The sequence below is a fragment of the Protopterus annectens genome, chromosome 3.part1 (assembly GCF_019279795.1).
Source record: "Protopterus annectens isolate FY-2018-M chromosome 3.part1, PAN1.0, whole genome shotgun sequence".
NCBI lineage: Eukaryota > Metazoa > Chordata > Ceratodontiformes > Protopteridae > Protopterus > Protopterus annectens.
In genome coordinates, this window is record NC_056732.1 from 387457019 (window position 1) to 387470344 (window position 13326).

General features: G+C 41.6%; 1 protein-coding gene across 5 annotated transcripts in view; it reads left to right on the plus strand.

Annotated features, from left to right (window-relative positions):
• OSBPL3 (oxysterol binding protein like 3) overlaps positions 1-13326 on the plus strand; it is a 2414360-nt gene that overhangs the window by 1789044 nt on the left and 611990 nt on the right. For all 5 annotated transcript variants that reach the window (XM_044066857.1, XM_044066855.1, XM_044066859.1 and 2 more), the window contains one exon: positions 11322-11415. In XM_044066857.1, coding sequence (XP_043922792.1) covers positions 11322-11415 — 94 coding nt within the window. The remainder of the gene's footprint in view (positions 1-11321; positions 11416-13326) is intronic.

The following is a 13326-nucleotide window of genomic DNA, read 5'->3' on the forward strand; positions in this document are numbered from 1 at the left end:
TCTGTCAAAGGAAAATTTCCCCGAGTAATAATAGTATGCAGATGTGGAAGACTCTGGACAGAGCACTCCAGAGTTGAATCATCACTATACTGAATTATGGTGGCCTGCTTTGATGCTGTATGCATATTGTTAGTAAATATGTTAAATAGGAGGGTAGAATGGGGCTTGTATGGAGCATTGGGATCCCCTGTTTGTAATGGCTATAAAGAGGATACAATCTTGCCATTTTATACATTGACTTTTGCTTGTAAGATAGTTGGCATACCCAAGAGATGGTGTTTTTGTTGAGGCCTAGTGTGGGCAATCTGTGTAGTAATAATGGGTAAGACACTGTATCAGAATGCTTAAACAGGTCAAGGAACAAGGTAGAAACTATGTGATCTACATTTAGCTTCTTGTTTACACTGTCCTGAAATGGAAACATTTCTGTCTGTGTACATTGGTGTGGATGGATCCCAAGTTGTTTTAGATACTACATCACCTCCTACATAAAGATTTACTATTTGGTTGTGGACATTTTTTCCCCAGGATTTTGGCTACAGGTAGGAGTACAGCAATAGGTAGAGAGTTATGTGGAGTTTAGCCCCTATATGTAGAGCAATTAAGATGGAATTTCTACCAGAGTGATGACGGATATGATTAATCTGTAGAATGACTGATGTGTGGGAACGGGGTAGCTTCTCCTCCTATTTGTAGGTGTTCAGCTGGAAGATTCTGAGGTTTGAGTAGTGACTGATTTTTTTTTTTTTTTTGTATGTGAGTTGACACCGGAGTGAGAGAGGAGTAAGCTGTGCTTGAGATCGTATTTGCATTATTATGAGGCAAGTTGCCATTCTGTTGTAAGGAGAGGGTTGTAGCTGTAGATAAAATCTGTTGACCGAATTTATCAGCTGTAGTAGAGTTAAAATCAGTAGATATGGGATTTAGTTGTGGCTTTCTGCCAGGTTTTACAATGTTCTATATAGTGGTCCAGAATTCCTTAGGTTTGCTAAGGTTACTTTGGTGCAGTTTCTTTTTTGTAATTTCTTTTGTCTGTGAGGACTTGTTTCTTAATGTGAGCTCATAGCTGCCTGTAGGCTTGATAGGTTTTTTTTTTGGATTTACATAAATTCATTTTCCCTAGACTTTGTTTTTTTATCTCATATGTTTGCTTTTATGAGGTAGCCAAGTAGCTGATTTTGCTCTTAGTCTCAATGTAACAGGACCTGTTTGTTTTGAATGTCTAGGAAAGTACTGTTGAATGGGTCCACAGTTTTACATAAGACAAGTGTTTTAAGGGGGTGACCAGTTGCAATGTTTTAATGTGTCATTAGAGGCTTGTTTGTTGAACTTAGTTACATTTCTTACTAGACTGTAATAGATGTAGGTATCTGGTTTCTGATATTTTCTAATCGAGCATGTTGGATGGTGATCATCTAAGGTGTTGGAGAGGATTCTTGCTTGTGTTATTTTTTTTTAAGGACTGATACCTAACATACAGTATAATATGTTTGCTTTTTTGAATGTTGTGTTACATCTAGTTGAGGTCATTACTGAGTTTTATGAAGCTGAAAAGTTTATATTTTATTTGCGGAGAAGGGATGGACAGGTGGACCAACCTGTGTTAAAGCAGCTCAATATAATGGTTTTATTATGTTAGAAGAGACCCATGCTAGGATGCTTTCTGCTGAATTGAGGTTTCTAGTACTATGAGGCAGATAGATACCCATAAGAAATACTTTTATATGATTAAGGCCAAGAAAGATGGTGAAGACCAAAGTTTGGTATGGGGACATTGTAGAAAGATAATTGTCAGTGGTTTTAGAAATGGATAGTTACACCTCCTGTGAATTTAGTTGTGTGATTACACCTAAGAATGCTGTAACCTGGGCCACTCTGGTGTCATAGAGGGATAAAGCCCTGATTACAGCCCAGATAACCCAGTTTCGATTTGCGTCTCTGGTGACTTAAAGATTGGAATCTTTGGTTGGAGGGCACTTGTTAATATGCTTCCTAAAAGGAAAGATTGCGCAAAAGAGAAGAGTTGCTCTCATACAAAATCAACAAGTGTGTGTTTAGGGGGGCAGGGAGTGGATAGGGCGTAAACAAAAAAAAAAATTCTCCCTCCTCAGATGTAAACATAGATGAGCTGAGTCTCCAGAACACCCTAAGGATCCATAACCAGCCCCAGCAATACTGGAGTAAGTCCATTGTGAAAAGAGGATAACTGGTAGACCTGGTGAGGATGTGGGGCACTATGGTCCAGGCCAGTATATATGACATCTGAACAATTAAAAAAAAAAAAAAGAATGCTGTAACTTGAAGGAGTTATTTCATCTTGCTAGATGATTTGCTTTAGCCATGTTCCTGTGACCCCTAAAATGTCTGAGGAATGTATGACAATCCAGTGGTATTATTCTTTGATTTTGTTACACGTTCTACAGACATTTAAATACAGCATTTTAAAGTCAGATGCTGAATGTTGTTGTTATGGAATCAGATGGATGTGTGTGTGTGTGTGTGTGTGTGGGTGTGTGTGTGTGTGTGTGTGTGTGCGCGCGTGCGTGTGTGTGTGTGGGGGGGGGTCAGTCTTTTTTGATCTAACAAAATGTCCTGGGTTTGGGTGGAGATAGCAGTTAGTGTGTGCATAGGTGAGGGATGTACTTATGGAAATAATTTTTCTTTACTGGGCACGTTAACAGATATGATGCTTATTTAGTTCCTAGTTGTGTATAATTTGAAGGTAGATGTTTTCAGGACAGTGTAATAACTTTTATATCTGTATTTTGACGCAATGGTAACAGTGGGTTGTATCTTTGTTTTACAGTAAAAAGGGAAAAAATGAAGTAAAGAGAAAACAGGATTTAACAATTAAAATCCGATAACAAAGATGGTTGTGCTCTGCTTTTGGAAGCTAAATATATCGAGATATGCCAACTCTTACAATTCTGTGCCACAAAAGATGTTTCAGTTGGTGTTTACTGTAACATTTCTACAGTGTAGGATTATTTATAGGTTTGTAGATAGTTACTATACATGCTGTCCAGGAGGCCATTGCGAAGTCTAGAACAATTTTCTAGTTGCCCCAGAACACTGTCTCATTAAGTGTCTTGCTTAGAGTCACAAAACAGGCAAATTGAGACTGAGAGAATTGATGCATGAGCTACAGAAAGTTGACCATTAATAGCTCATAGCCTTAATCCACTGAAGTAACTGTCAGACATAAATAAATCCAAGCACCTGGTGTGGGAATAGAACCCATTGAGCCACTGATAGTAAAATGTTATTTTTATTTATTTATTTATTTACATTTGTTGACCGGGAGTGTCCGACTGGACATAGATCCATTTTCAGCAGAGGCCCGGAGAGTAAAGCTCCACAGTTAAAATAGACAGTAGTTACATTGGATTACATAGCGATTAACAATTTAACATAGCAATTAATTACAAACATATTTACAGATGAAGAAAACCCGAACTGTGTGGGGTCCAGAGTTTGGAGATCTCCAGTGTCTTTGTTTATGAGTTCCATGATGATACGTTCCATGGCCTTGCAGACCAGCCTCATTAGGCTAATGGGGTGGTAGTTTCCGGGGTCTGTTGTGGCCCCCCCTTTGTGGAGTGGGATAACCGTTGCGGTGCGCCATTCAATGTGCACAAAGCCTGATGTGAGTTTTCATCCTTTTAATCACACCAGTGTGTTAGACTTCATGATGCCTATATTTGACTGCTTTAAAGGATTTCCAAGTATTTTATCTGAAACATAAGCTTCCTTTTTCTTCAGTTGTGCTCACAATCAAACAAAGCCTGCATCTGTGACTTCTCTTTCTGCCCAGAATATGTTAGAAGGGTACACAGATTAAACATAGACATTTCTTACAGTATATGCCACTGTGCACCATTGACATGATCGACAAGCCACGATGCTTTGTCAGAGATGGCCTGCACCTGTCGCCCCTGGGATTCCGGATACTGGCTAAGGCTCTAGCCACCCCTATAGTGCCTTTTTTAGGCAAGGTTCAAATGACAAATTCACCACCCTAACAGGTACAGGCAAAAAGAATCTGAGGGTATTGCTACTCAGTGCTAGAAGTCTAAACCTCAAAGTGCACTGTCTCAAGGCACTCCTTAAAATGGAGAACATCGACATCTGTGCAGTGACAGAGACCTGGTTCAAGGCTCCAGAGAGTACCCCTGCATTACCAGGCTATAATTCATACCACACCTTTCGGCCACCTAACCTGGACCGAAACACTAAAGGGGGGAGGCATGTCCATATTCATTAAGGATATCCACACCTCCAGGCTAGTTGCTCAGCATAATGCATCTGAGATTATCCAAGTGCAACTAACACTGGGCAAGACTGCAGTCCAAATTGTAGCTTGCTACAGATCCCCCACCATGCCCCAGGATTCCCACTCCTCATTTCTTAATACACTGGAAAATATTAGGGTACAACCTAACACCCTAATAATGGGCGATTTCAACTACCCTACCATTAACTGGGAAAACTACTCATGTACCAACTCTTGTGCTCAACGTTTTCTGGAATTCATAAATTCAAATGCCATGGATCAACTTATCCACACCCCCACCAGGGGCAGCAATACCCTAGACCTGGTTATTACCAACATGGGCAACCGGTGCTCCACACCAGAGGTCAGTTCCTCGTTGGTCAGATCCGACCATAAGCTAATCACCCTAGACATCCACATCCCTCCTCCACCCCCCATTAGGGAAACCACAGTAACAAATTTCTCCAGAGCCAACGTCACGCTTCTTAAGACAGAAGTGGCAAACTTCACGACACCCATGCTGACGGACAATAGAGGTATGACTGCTGAATCCTACGCAAATGCACTTTATAAGGACTTACATGAGTGCATGTATCGTGCAATCCCTAATGGAACCAAGATGCTATCATCCAAAAAAAGGAAGCCAATCTGGTGGTCCCCTGCCATAAACAAACTCTACAACAGAAGAAAGAAACTGTTGCAAAAAAAGAGTAAAATCCCATGACTGGAGAAACTTCCAGGTCAGCTTCAGTAAGAAGCTGAGATCCCTCATAAAATCCTCCAAAGCTCGTTATGAAAACAAAATCGCCACTGACTCTAAAGACAACCACAAAGCATTCTATAGTCATGTCAAGAATCTCAATGGCAACACTCAGATCTGCTCTGAGTTACAGCACAATGGCACTAAATATACAGAACCAACGGATATTGCCAACATCCTGGCAGATAGGTTCAGAGCTAACTTTACCCCTCTGTCATCCCCTAAAGGGCCCATCTCTATACCAGAAGAATGCAAAATTCCTGTAATCACGGCTGCACAGGTAAAAAATACACTATCCAAAGCCAAGAACACAGCATCCATGGGACCTGACGACATCCCAGGCTGTGTTCTACATGAACTACAGAACGAACTGGCATCCCACCTAAGTACCATGTTCAATCATAGCCTCACCTCAGGCTATGTGCCCACTGAATGGTGCACAGCGACAGTTATCCCACTCCACAAAGGGGGAGCCACCACAGACCCCGGAAACTACCGTCCCATTAGCCTAACGAGCCTGGTCTGCAAGGCTATGGAGCGTATCATCATGGGACTTATAAACAATGACATTGGTAATCTCCAAACTCAGGACCCCACCCAGTTCGGGTTTGTAAAAGGCAGATTATGTCTCCTAAACCTGATAGACTTCTTTGAAGCAGTCACCAAAGCCGTAGATGAGGGTAAGGTGGTTCACACAGCCTATCTAGATCTCGCCAAGGCTTTTGACACCATCCCCCACTCTGGAATTATAGATAAACTCCGTAAACTAGGTGTAAATCTGTATGTCATAAGATGGGTTGCCAATAAATGTATCTCCAAACACCATCATACTAGGTGATTTCAACTACCCGAATATAGACTGGGATCACTACTCTAGCCCCAACAATCTAGCCCAAAGGTTCCTAGAGTTCATAAACTCAAATGCCATGGAACAACTAGTCACCATTCCCACAAGAGGAGATAACATACTAGATCTCATCATCACGAACATGGGGTCACAATGTTCAACACCGGAAGTATACCCTTCACTGGTGAGATCAGACCATAAACTAATCTCACTGGAAGTCCACATCCCGCCCCCACCTGAGATAAAAAAGACCACAGTGAAGAACTTCTCAAAAGCCGACTTCACACTTCTAAAGGCTAGTGTGGTCTCTCTTATGGCCCCCGAGACTGCGGAAACCATTACTCAAGCCGCTGAATCACTTACAAATGCCTTCCACCAGCACCTACAGGACTGCATGGATCAGGCAATCCCAAATAAAACAAAGACCCTTTGCACCAAAGGCAAGCGTCCAGTTTGGTGGACCCCAGCCATAAACAAGCTCTACAACAAAAGGAGGAAGCTACTACAAGATAGAGCAAAATCCTTAAAAGGGAAAACACCCTTGATCATTATAAGTAAAAAATTAAGATCTCTCATAAAATCATCCAAGGCAAATTTTGAGAGAAAAGTCGCCAAGGACTCAAAGGACAATCATAAGGCCTTCTTTAGCTATGTTAGAAACCTGGGAGGAAACTCCCAGATATGCATAGAATTAGTTCAAAATGATGTAAAAATTACTGAACCTACAGACATTGCCAACATACTGGCTGACAGGTTCAGTGCAAACTCCCAAAAGGTGAGATATCTATACCAGAGAATTATAGCCCCCCAAACATCTCAAACGCTCAGGTGAGAACTGCTCTCTCCAAGGCAAAAAACACAGCATCCATGGGACCAGATGGTGTCCCCGGATGTGTGCTCCACGAACTCAATGAGGAATTAAACCCGCAGTTAGGGCAGCTGTTTAATCTTAGCCTCACCTCAGGATACGTGCCTAAGGAGTGGCGTACGGCAACTGTGGTACCACTTCACAAAGGAGGTGCCTCCACCGATCCGGGAAATTACCGTCCCATCAGCTTGACAAGCTTGATCTGCAAAGCTATGTAGAGGATCATAATCGAACTCATAAATAAAGACATAGGAGACTTGCAGACTTTGGATCCGACCCAGTTTGGCTTTGTCAAGGGCAGATCATGCCTTTTAAACCTGGTGGACTTTTTCGAAACAGTCACCAAGGCCATTGATGAGGGAAAGGCAGTCCACACAGCCTACCTCGACCTGGCAAAGGCTTTCGACACAATACCCCACTCAGGTATCATTGAAAAACTCATCAGCTTAAATGTAAACCCATACGTCACAAGATGGGTTGCAAATTGGCTAAGTGACAGAACCCACAGGGTCAGAGTTGCTGGCGCCATGTCAGACTCAAAGCCTGTCACAAGTGGTGTCCCACAGGGCTCAGTTCTGGGCCCTCTCCTGTTCGCCATCTACTTTTCAGAAGTACAAGCAAACACAGGAGGATTATGGCTGACAAAATTTGCAGATGACTGCAAACTGGGTGCCATAGTTGAGAAAACATCTGACACCGATATCCTTCAGAAGGGTCTTATAGAAATGGAAAACTGGTGCCAGAACCATGGCCTAAAGTTAAACGCCAAAAAAATGCATAGTCATACCCTTCGGGGAAAAACAAGGTTACCCCTAGCTACCATATAGGCGGCAACCCACTAAGCACAGAAGAGGTTATCAGGGATCTAGGTACCCAGGTTGACAGTAGCCTTTCATTTGATACTCACGTTGCCAAAGTAGTTAGGAAGACCTTGCCCACCTGATCATGAAGGGATTCGCATCTAGATCAAGGAAGTCATCGTCCCCCTGTCACTCATCAGGCCAATGATGGAGTACAATGCCCCATTCGGAATGTATCTGACACGACACCTGCAGCAACTGGAAAGACCCCAAAAGTTACTCACCAAAAGGATAAAGGGTCTCAAAAATATGTCCTATGCTGCCCGACTGAAGGAACTTCAGCTCTACTCAGTCGCCTACCGTCTGCTCCGAGGTGACCTGTGCCTGACATACAAGGCCATGTCCAACCCAAAATTGATGAACATACTTCACCTCAAAAAATCTAGATCCCTCAGAACTACAAGGGCGGGAGACTTAAACCTTGACACGGTTATTAATAGGACGTGCTGGAGGGACAGATTCATCACCCAGAGACTCCCTATGCTGCGGAACAAAATCCCGGTACATGTGAGGCAGAGCACCTCGCTGGCTTTGTTCAAGAGAAATCTTGACCAATGGATGGGAGATCGCAGATATACCCCAGGGATTATCTCAGTGTCACTGCTTGACAGAGGCACAGCAAAATAATGGGCATAGTATCCTCCAAACTAAAGGGGTGGCGAAAGCCACAAAACTCTGGCTAGGCTTATAAATGCCCTTGGGCAGATAGCCTAGTATGAACCTATGAACTGGCTCACTGACAGAACCCACACTGTGAAAGTAGCAGACTCCAAATCCAGCTTCAGACTAGTGACACGTGGAGTACCACAGGGTTCAGTCCTGGGTCCTCTCCTGTTTGGTATCTACTTCTCTGAAGTACAGGCCAACACAGAAAGTCTTTATTAACGAAGTTCGCAGATGACTGCAAACTAGGAGCCATAATTAAAACTCCAAAAGATGTGGACATCCTACAAAAGGGCCTTGCTGAGGCAGATGCCTGGTATCAAAGCCATGGCCTCAAGCTCAATGCCAAAAACTGCATTGTCATTCCTTTTGGTAAAAACTCGGTACCCATAAACTACCACATAGGTGGTAGTCTACTTAACACCGAAAGTGTGATAAGAGACCTTGGGACACAGGTGGACAGTAGTCTCTCCTTTGATAATCACATCGCCACAGTAGTCAGGAAATCCTTCTATGTGGCACACCTCATCACAAAAGGTTTCTCATCCAGGAAAAAAGAGGTCATTGTTCCCCTCTACTCGTCACTCATTAGACCCAATATAGAGTACAATGCCCTTTTTGGTATGTACCTCACAAGACATCTACAACAACTGGAGAGGCCACAGAAATACCTCACAAAGAGGATTACCGGCCTCAAAGAGATGCCCTATGCAGACAGTCTCAAAAAACTGCAGCTTTACTCCATTGCATATCGCCTACTCAGAGGCGATCTCTGCCTAACACACAAAGCTATGTCAAACCCAGAGCTTTTAGACATGTTCCACTTAAAGAAATCCCAATCCCTACGAGCTACACGCTCTAGGGACCTAAACCTCGTTGCCACAATAAACAGAACATGCTGGAGGGATAGATTCTTGTCCCAGAGACTTCGCATACTCTGGAACAAACTACTTATCTATATCAAACAAAGCTTCTCATTAGCACTGTTCAAGAAAAATCTTGATGATTGGATGGGAGATAGGAAATTCACCCCGGGGATCACTTCTGTGGCTCTGCTCGACAGTGGCACAGGAAAATAATTTTCTTGGGTGGTGAAAGCCAGGGTACCTTTGGCTAGGCTTATATAGGCCCTAGGGCCAATAGCCTAGTACCTACCTATGAACCTATGAACCTATCAGTAGACAACTAGAATCTTTATCTGCAAAGTACATAACAGACATTAACAAATGTTACAATAAGAAGTTCCTGCTGTATAATAAGTACTAGGCTTATGAACATCTGAGCTTGCTATAATCAAGGTAGTTAGTGGGGTGGAAAGAAAGGTAGTGGTTGGATGGGGTGGGTGATATTAGAGTGGGAGTTGCAAGGGCATAGCCAGCATGTTTTTAGGTGCACTTTTAGTAAAGTTTTGAAGTGGGTGCATGATGGTATGGAGGTAATTGTGGGTGGGAGGGAGTTCCATAATTTGGCTGTGGCGCAAGAGGATAGTGCTTCACCAGCAGAGTTATTGGCTTTAGTGATCTGCAAGTGATTTTTGTTGCTGGATCTTAGTGGTCTGGTGGTGCGATAGGGTTGGAGTAGATTCTGTAGGGATGGGACATTTAGTGGATGGTTTACTAGTTTGTGGGCTAGTGATAGTTGATACCATTGAATGAGGTGAGGGAGTTCAAGCCAGCCCAGTTCAGCAAGTGAGAGACAGTGGTGACTACGGTAGGATGCCCCTGTGGCGAATTTGGTGATCTTGTTGTAGCAGGTCTCTAGCTTGTTTAGATCGCATAGCCTTAGGTTGGTATATATTGGAGAGGCATAAAGTAGGGTGGAGATGAGGTGGGAATTTGCTATTGAAATCTTTGCTGCTTTGGTGAGAAGTTGCTTATTTCTGTATAACGCTCCTAGTTTTTTGTGGACTTTTTTTATGGTCATGGATATGTGAGTGTCAAATTTTAGTTTATTGTCTATTTCCACTCCTAGCAATTTGGTATGTTCAGTTGGGTATATAGTGGTGTTGTCTTTTGCTGTGATGTTAAAGTGAGAGTTGTTTTGAGTATGTTTGGTGGGTTGGAAGATGAGTAGTTTAGTTTTGTTTGGGTTGAGTATTAATTGGGCATTGGATAACCAAGTTTCAGCAGAGGAAAAGGCTTCCTGTGTGACTTTTTGCAGTTTGGGTAGGGACTGGGCTGATATCATACCAGCTGACACTTTAACCCACAGTCCCTGGCTTACAAGGTCAGTGCCTTATCCATTAAGCCACCATACCTTGCTTACACTTACTGTGACATTAGATTCAGTTGGGTAGAGAGTTTAACAAATTTAATAACATACATTGTTTCCTCCACAGAGTGACTGGAAACTGATTAGCCCTAAATATTTCTTTCCCACTTGTGCAAATATCTTTCAACATGAGCAGTTACAACTTGCCACAAAATTAGTGTGTAAACATTTCTAGATATTAGAAATTAAAGCTGCTTCATTACTATATTGTGTTACATTGTTTATGTTGCGCTGAGCCTGGTACCTAAAATGTCCTTTTAAATGCTCATTTTATATGTCTGCATTAACTTTGATTGATTACAGTGGCTAACTTCCAAAACATATTTGTGTCGCAGTGTCTTAAAACTGTACATTCTTCTCATTAACTGGGACAACTGTTTCTGTGTTTTACCTTGTGTTTATGAAGAAGTACATTTTCTTTCCGAATTGTATAATGATGACCTTTTTTATTTTAATGCCTTTGTTATGTAGATGATAAAATAACATGTTCAGTATACCTACTTAAGTTCACTGCATGTTCCTTTGCTGAATTTGTGTTTTCTAAAAAGACTAAGGGTAGACATTAGAAAGTTCAAACTTGGTGCATCTGTGAAAGGATAAATGAGCACTGTCCCTAACCTAAGATTTTATTGCACATGGATCATTTAAAAGTTTCTGCTAAAAATGAATATATATGGTATAAATGTATTTTTCCAAACTTTAATTGCTTTAGGTTCTGCAAAGATATTCACTGATCTTTCTTTTAATACAACCCTTATTTTTTTTACTTGCTTTTGCAGGCATCAGATGATGAATCGTATGCCAGTGATGTAAGTGAAAACAATTCTGAGGACAACATAAGTAATGATATTGAAACTGAAGGAGACACATTAGGTAAGATAATGACTGCTGAAGAGATGTATAACATTTCATTACAAAAAATTAACTTGAATAAAACCTTAGTTAATTCAGGTGTTGTAGCAGATGCCAAGAAAATATTGAGTAAGTAAGCTAAGTGCAGTGTTTGAAAATCATCTGTTTGCTTTCACAGCAGAATTATCTGTTAAACTGTGACAGCAGGATTGGACTAAGTGTATTAATGCAATATGTGACATGGAAAAAGTCTGCAGAAGAGCAGAAGCAAAGAGGCATGACTGGAGAAAGTAAAGCAAGTGTGTGCTTAAAAGTGACTAGAAAGTGTAATTGGGGGAAAAAGAAGAAATGTGATATATATATATATATAGTAACATCTAAGGGCTACAAGGATTGTTTGACCAGGATTTGAAAGATAGGGGTTGTGATAAGAAGTCATGGTACTAACTGAAAGGCACTTATAAGTCAGCAAAAAAAGTGGAGAACGTGGATGTGTATTGGTAGGGTAGAGGAAATGTGTCCAAAGATCTTTTTAAATCTACAAAGTAAAATAGTTTTGAATAGCAGGACAGTTTTGTTTACCACAAGTAATTTTGGTGAAGGTTAGATTCACAAATAAGTGACAGATGCTAAATGTCTGAACTACACTCATTTGTACCCAGCAAAAAGTGGATGAAATCAGCAAGGAAATTACTTAGCTTGATGAAAATGTGTGGATGAAAATTACAACCAGAGCATATATAAATTCAGAGACGTGTTGTTATGCCATAAAAATAGCAAGCAGGGAGAAAAAATTGGAGGAGCTGAGTATTCAGCTAAGGGGAGGTGCAAGGCAAAATAACATGGTTCTGCTATAGGAAATCAAGTCAGATAAACATCTGTTATACCTGACAGTAGTATGAGTGTTCAGAAAGAGCCAGGTAGTATGTACACCTGAGCAAATGCAAAGTAAATGACTAAGAATGGTTCTTGGGAATAGCTGCAGAGCAAAGGTGTAGGCATATACCTTTCCAGTTAGCAATTCTGGTCTGAACAGTGGTGGGTGCATGATCTTAATGGAGGAATGAGTGGCAGCTTGCCTTCCTTGTGTGGGGGTGGGGATTCCATTCTGTACTGGTTTTCCTGAGTGATTAACTGGCAGTGGTAGGGTGTAGGGGTAAGTTGGAAAAAAAACTGCTCTAATCTCTCTGTGCTCCTAACCTTAGGAGCCAGCCAGGTCAGATTTATGTACCCATCAACTCCAAGTTGTAGAACAAAAACAGTTTGTTCTGGTCTAGCTGGTGTTCCTAACCTCAAGAACCAGACAGATCCTGTTTCTGTACTCCTGTTATTTATATCCTCAGCTTGCACCATTCTGATCTAGCATGCACTCTTAACACGAGCGAACCAGATTTCATGTCTTTACTCTCCCAACTCCAACTTAAAACAAAAAATCTTGTTTCTACTTTTAAAACTGTAGCAAGTGACCTGATGCAACTTCAGGACTGTCAGTTCAGAAATGTATACTGGCATTCAACAGCACTACCAATCAATCAGCATCTCCTGATCTCTCTCCCCCCAACACCTTACACCTGGAGAGGCTGCCTCCTTCACTCCACCCTAGCAATACCTCTGGCAGGGCACACTACATGAGAGGCAGATGTACATGTTTTAACGTGCCCACCTGGACTGCTATTAGGTTACTGCTTACCTGCAGACTCTGACAAATGAGAAAAATTAACAGAACATCAAAGTGTACAACTCTTTTCCTGACAACACATTTGGCCATAAGCACAATTCACGCAACTTTCTTCCTTTAAAGAGAACTAGTCAGGAGTTGTGGTCAGTATGCTAAATGCCTTCATGTCTGAGAGGAAAGTAGAGGATTTAAGAAAGATACATCTTAATTTTTAATTGTTTTCTATATGATTTTTCAACAAATTTAACATCAAC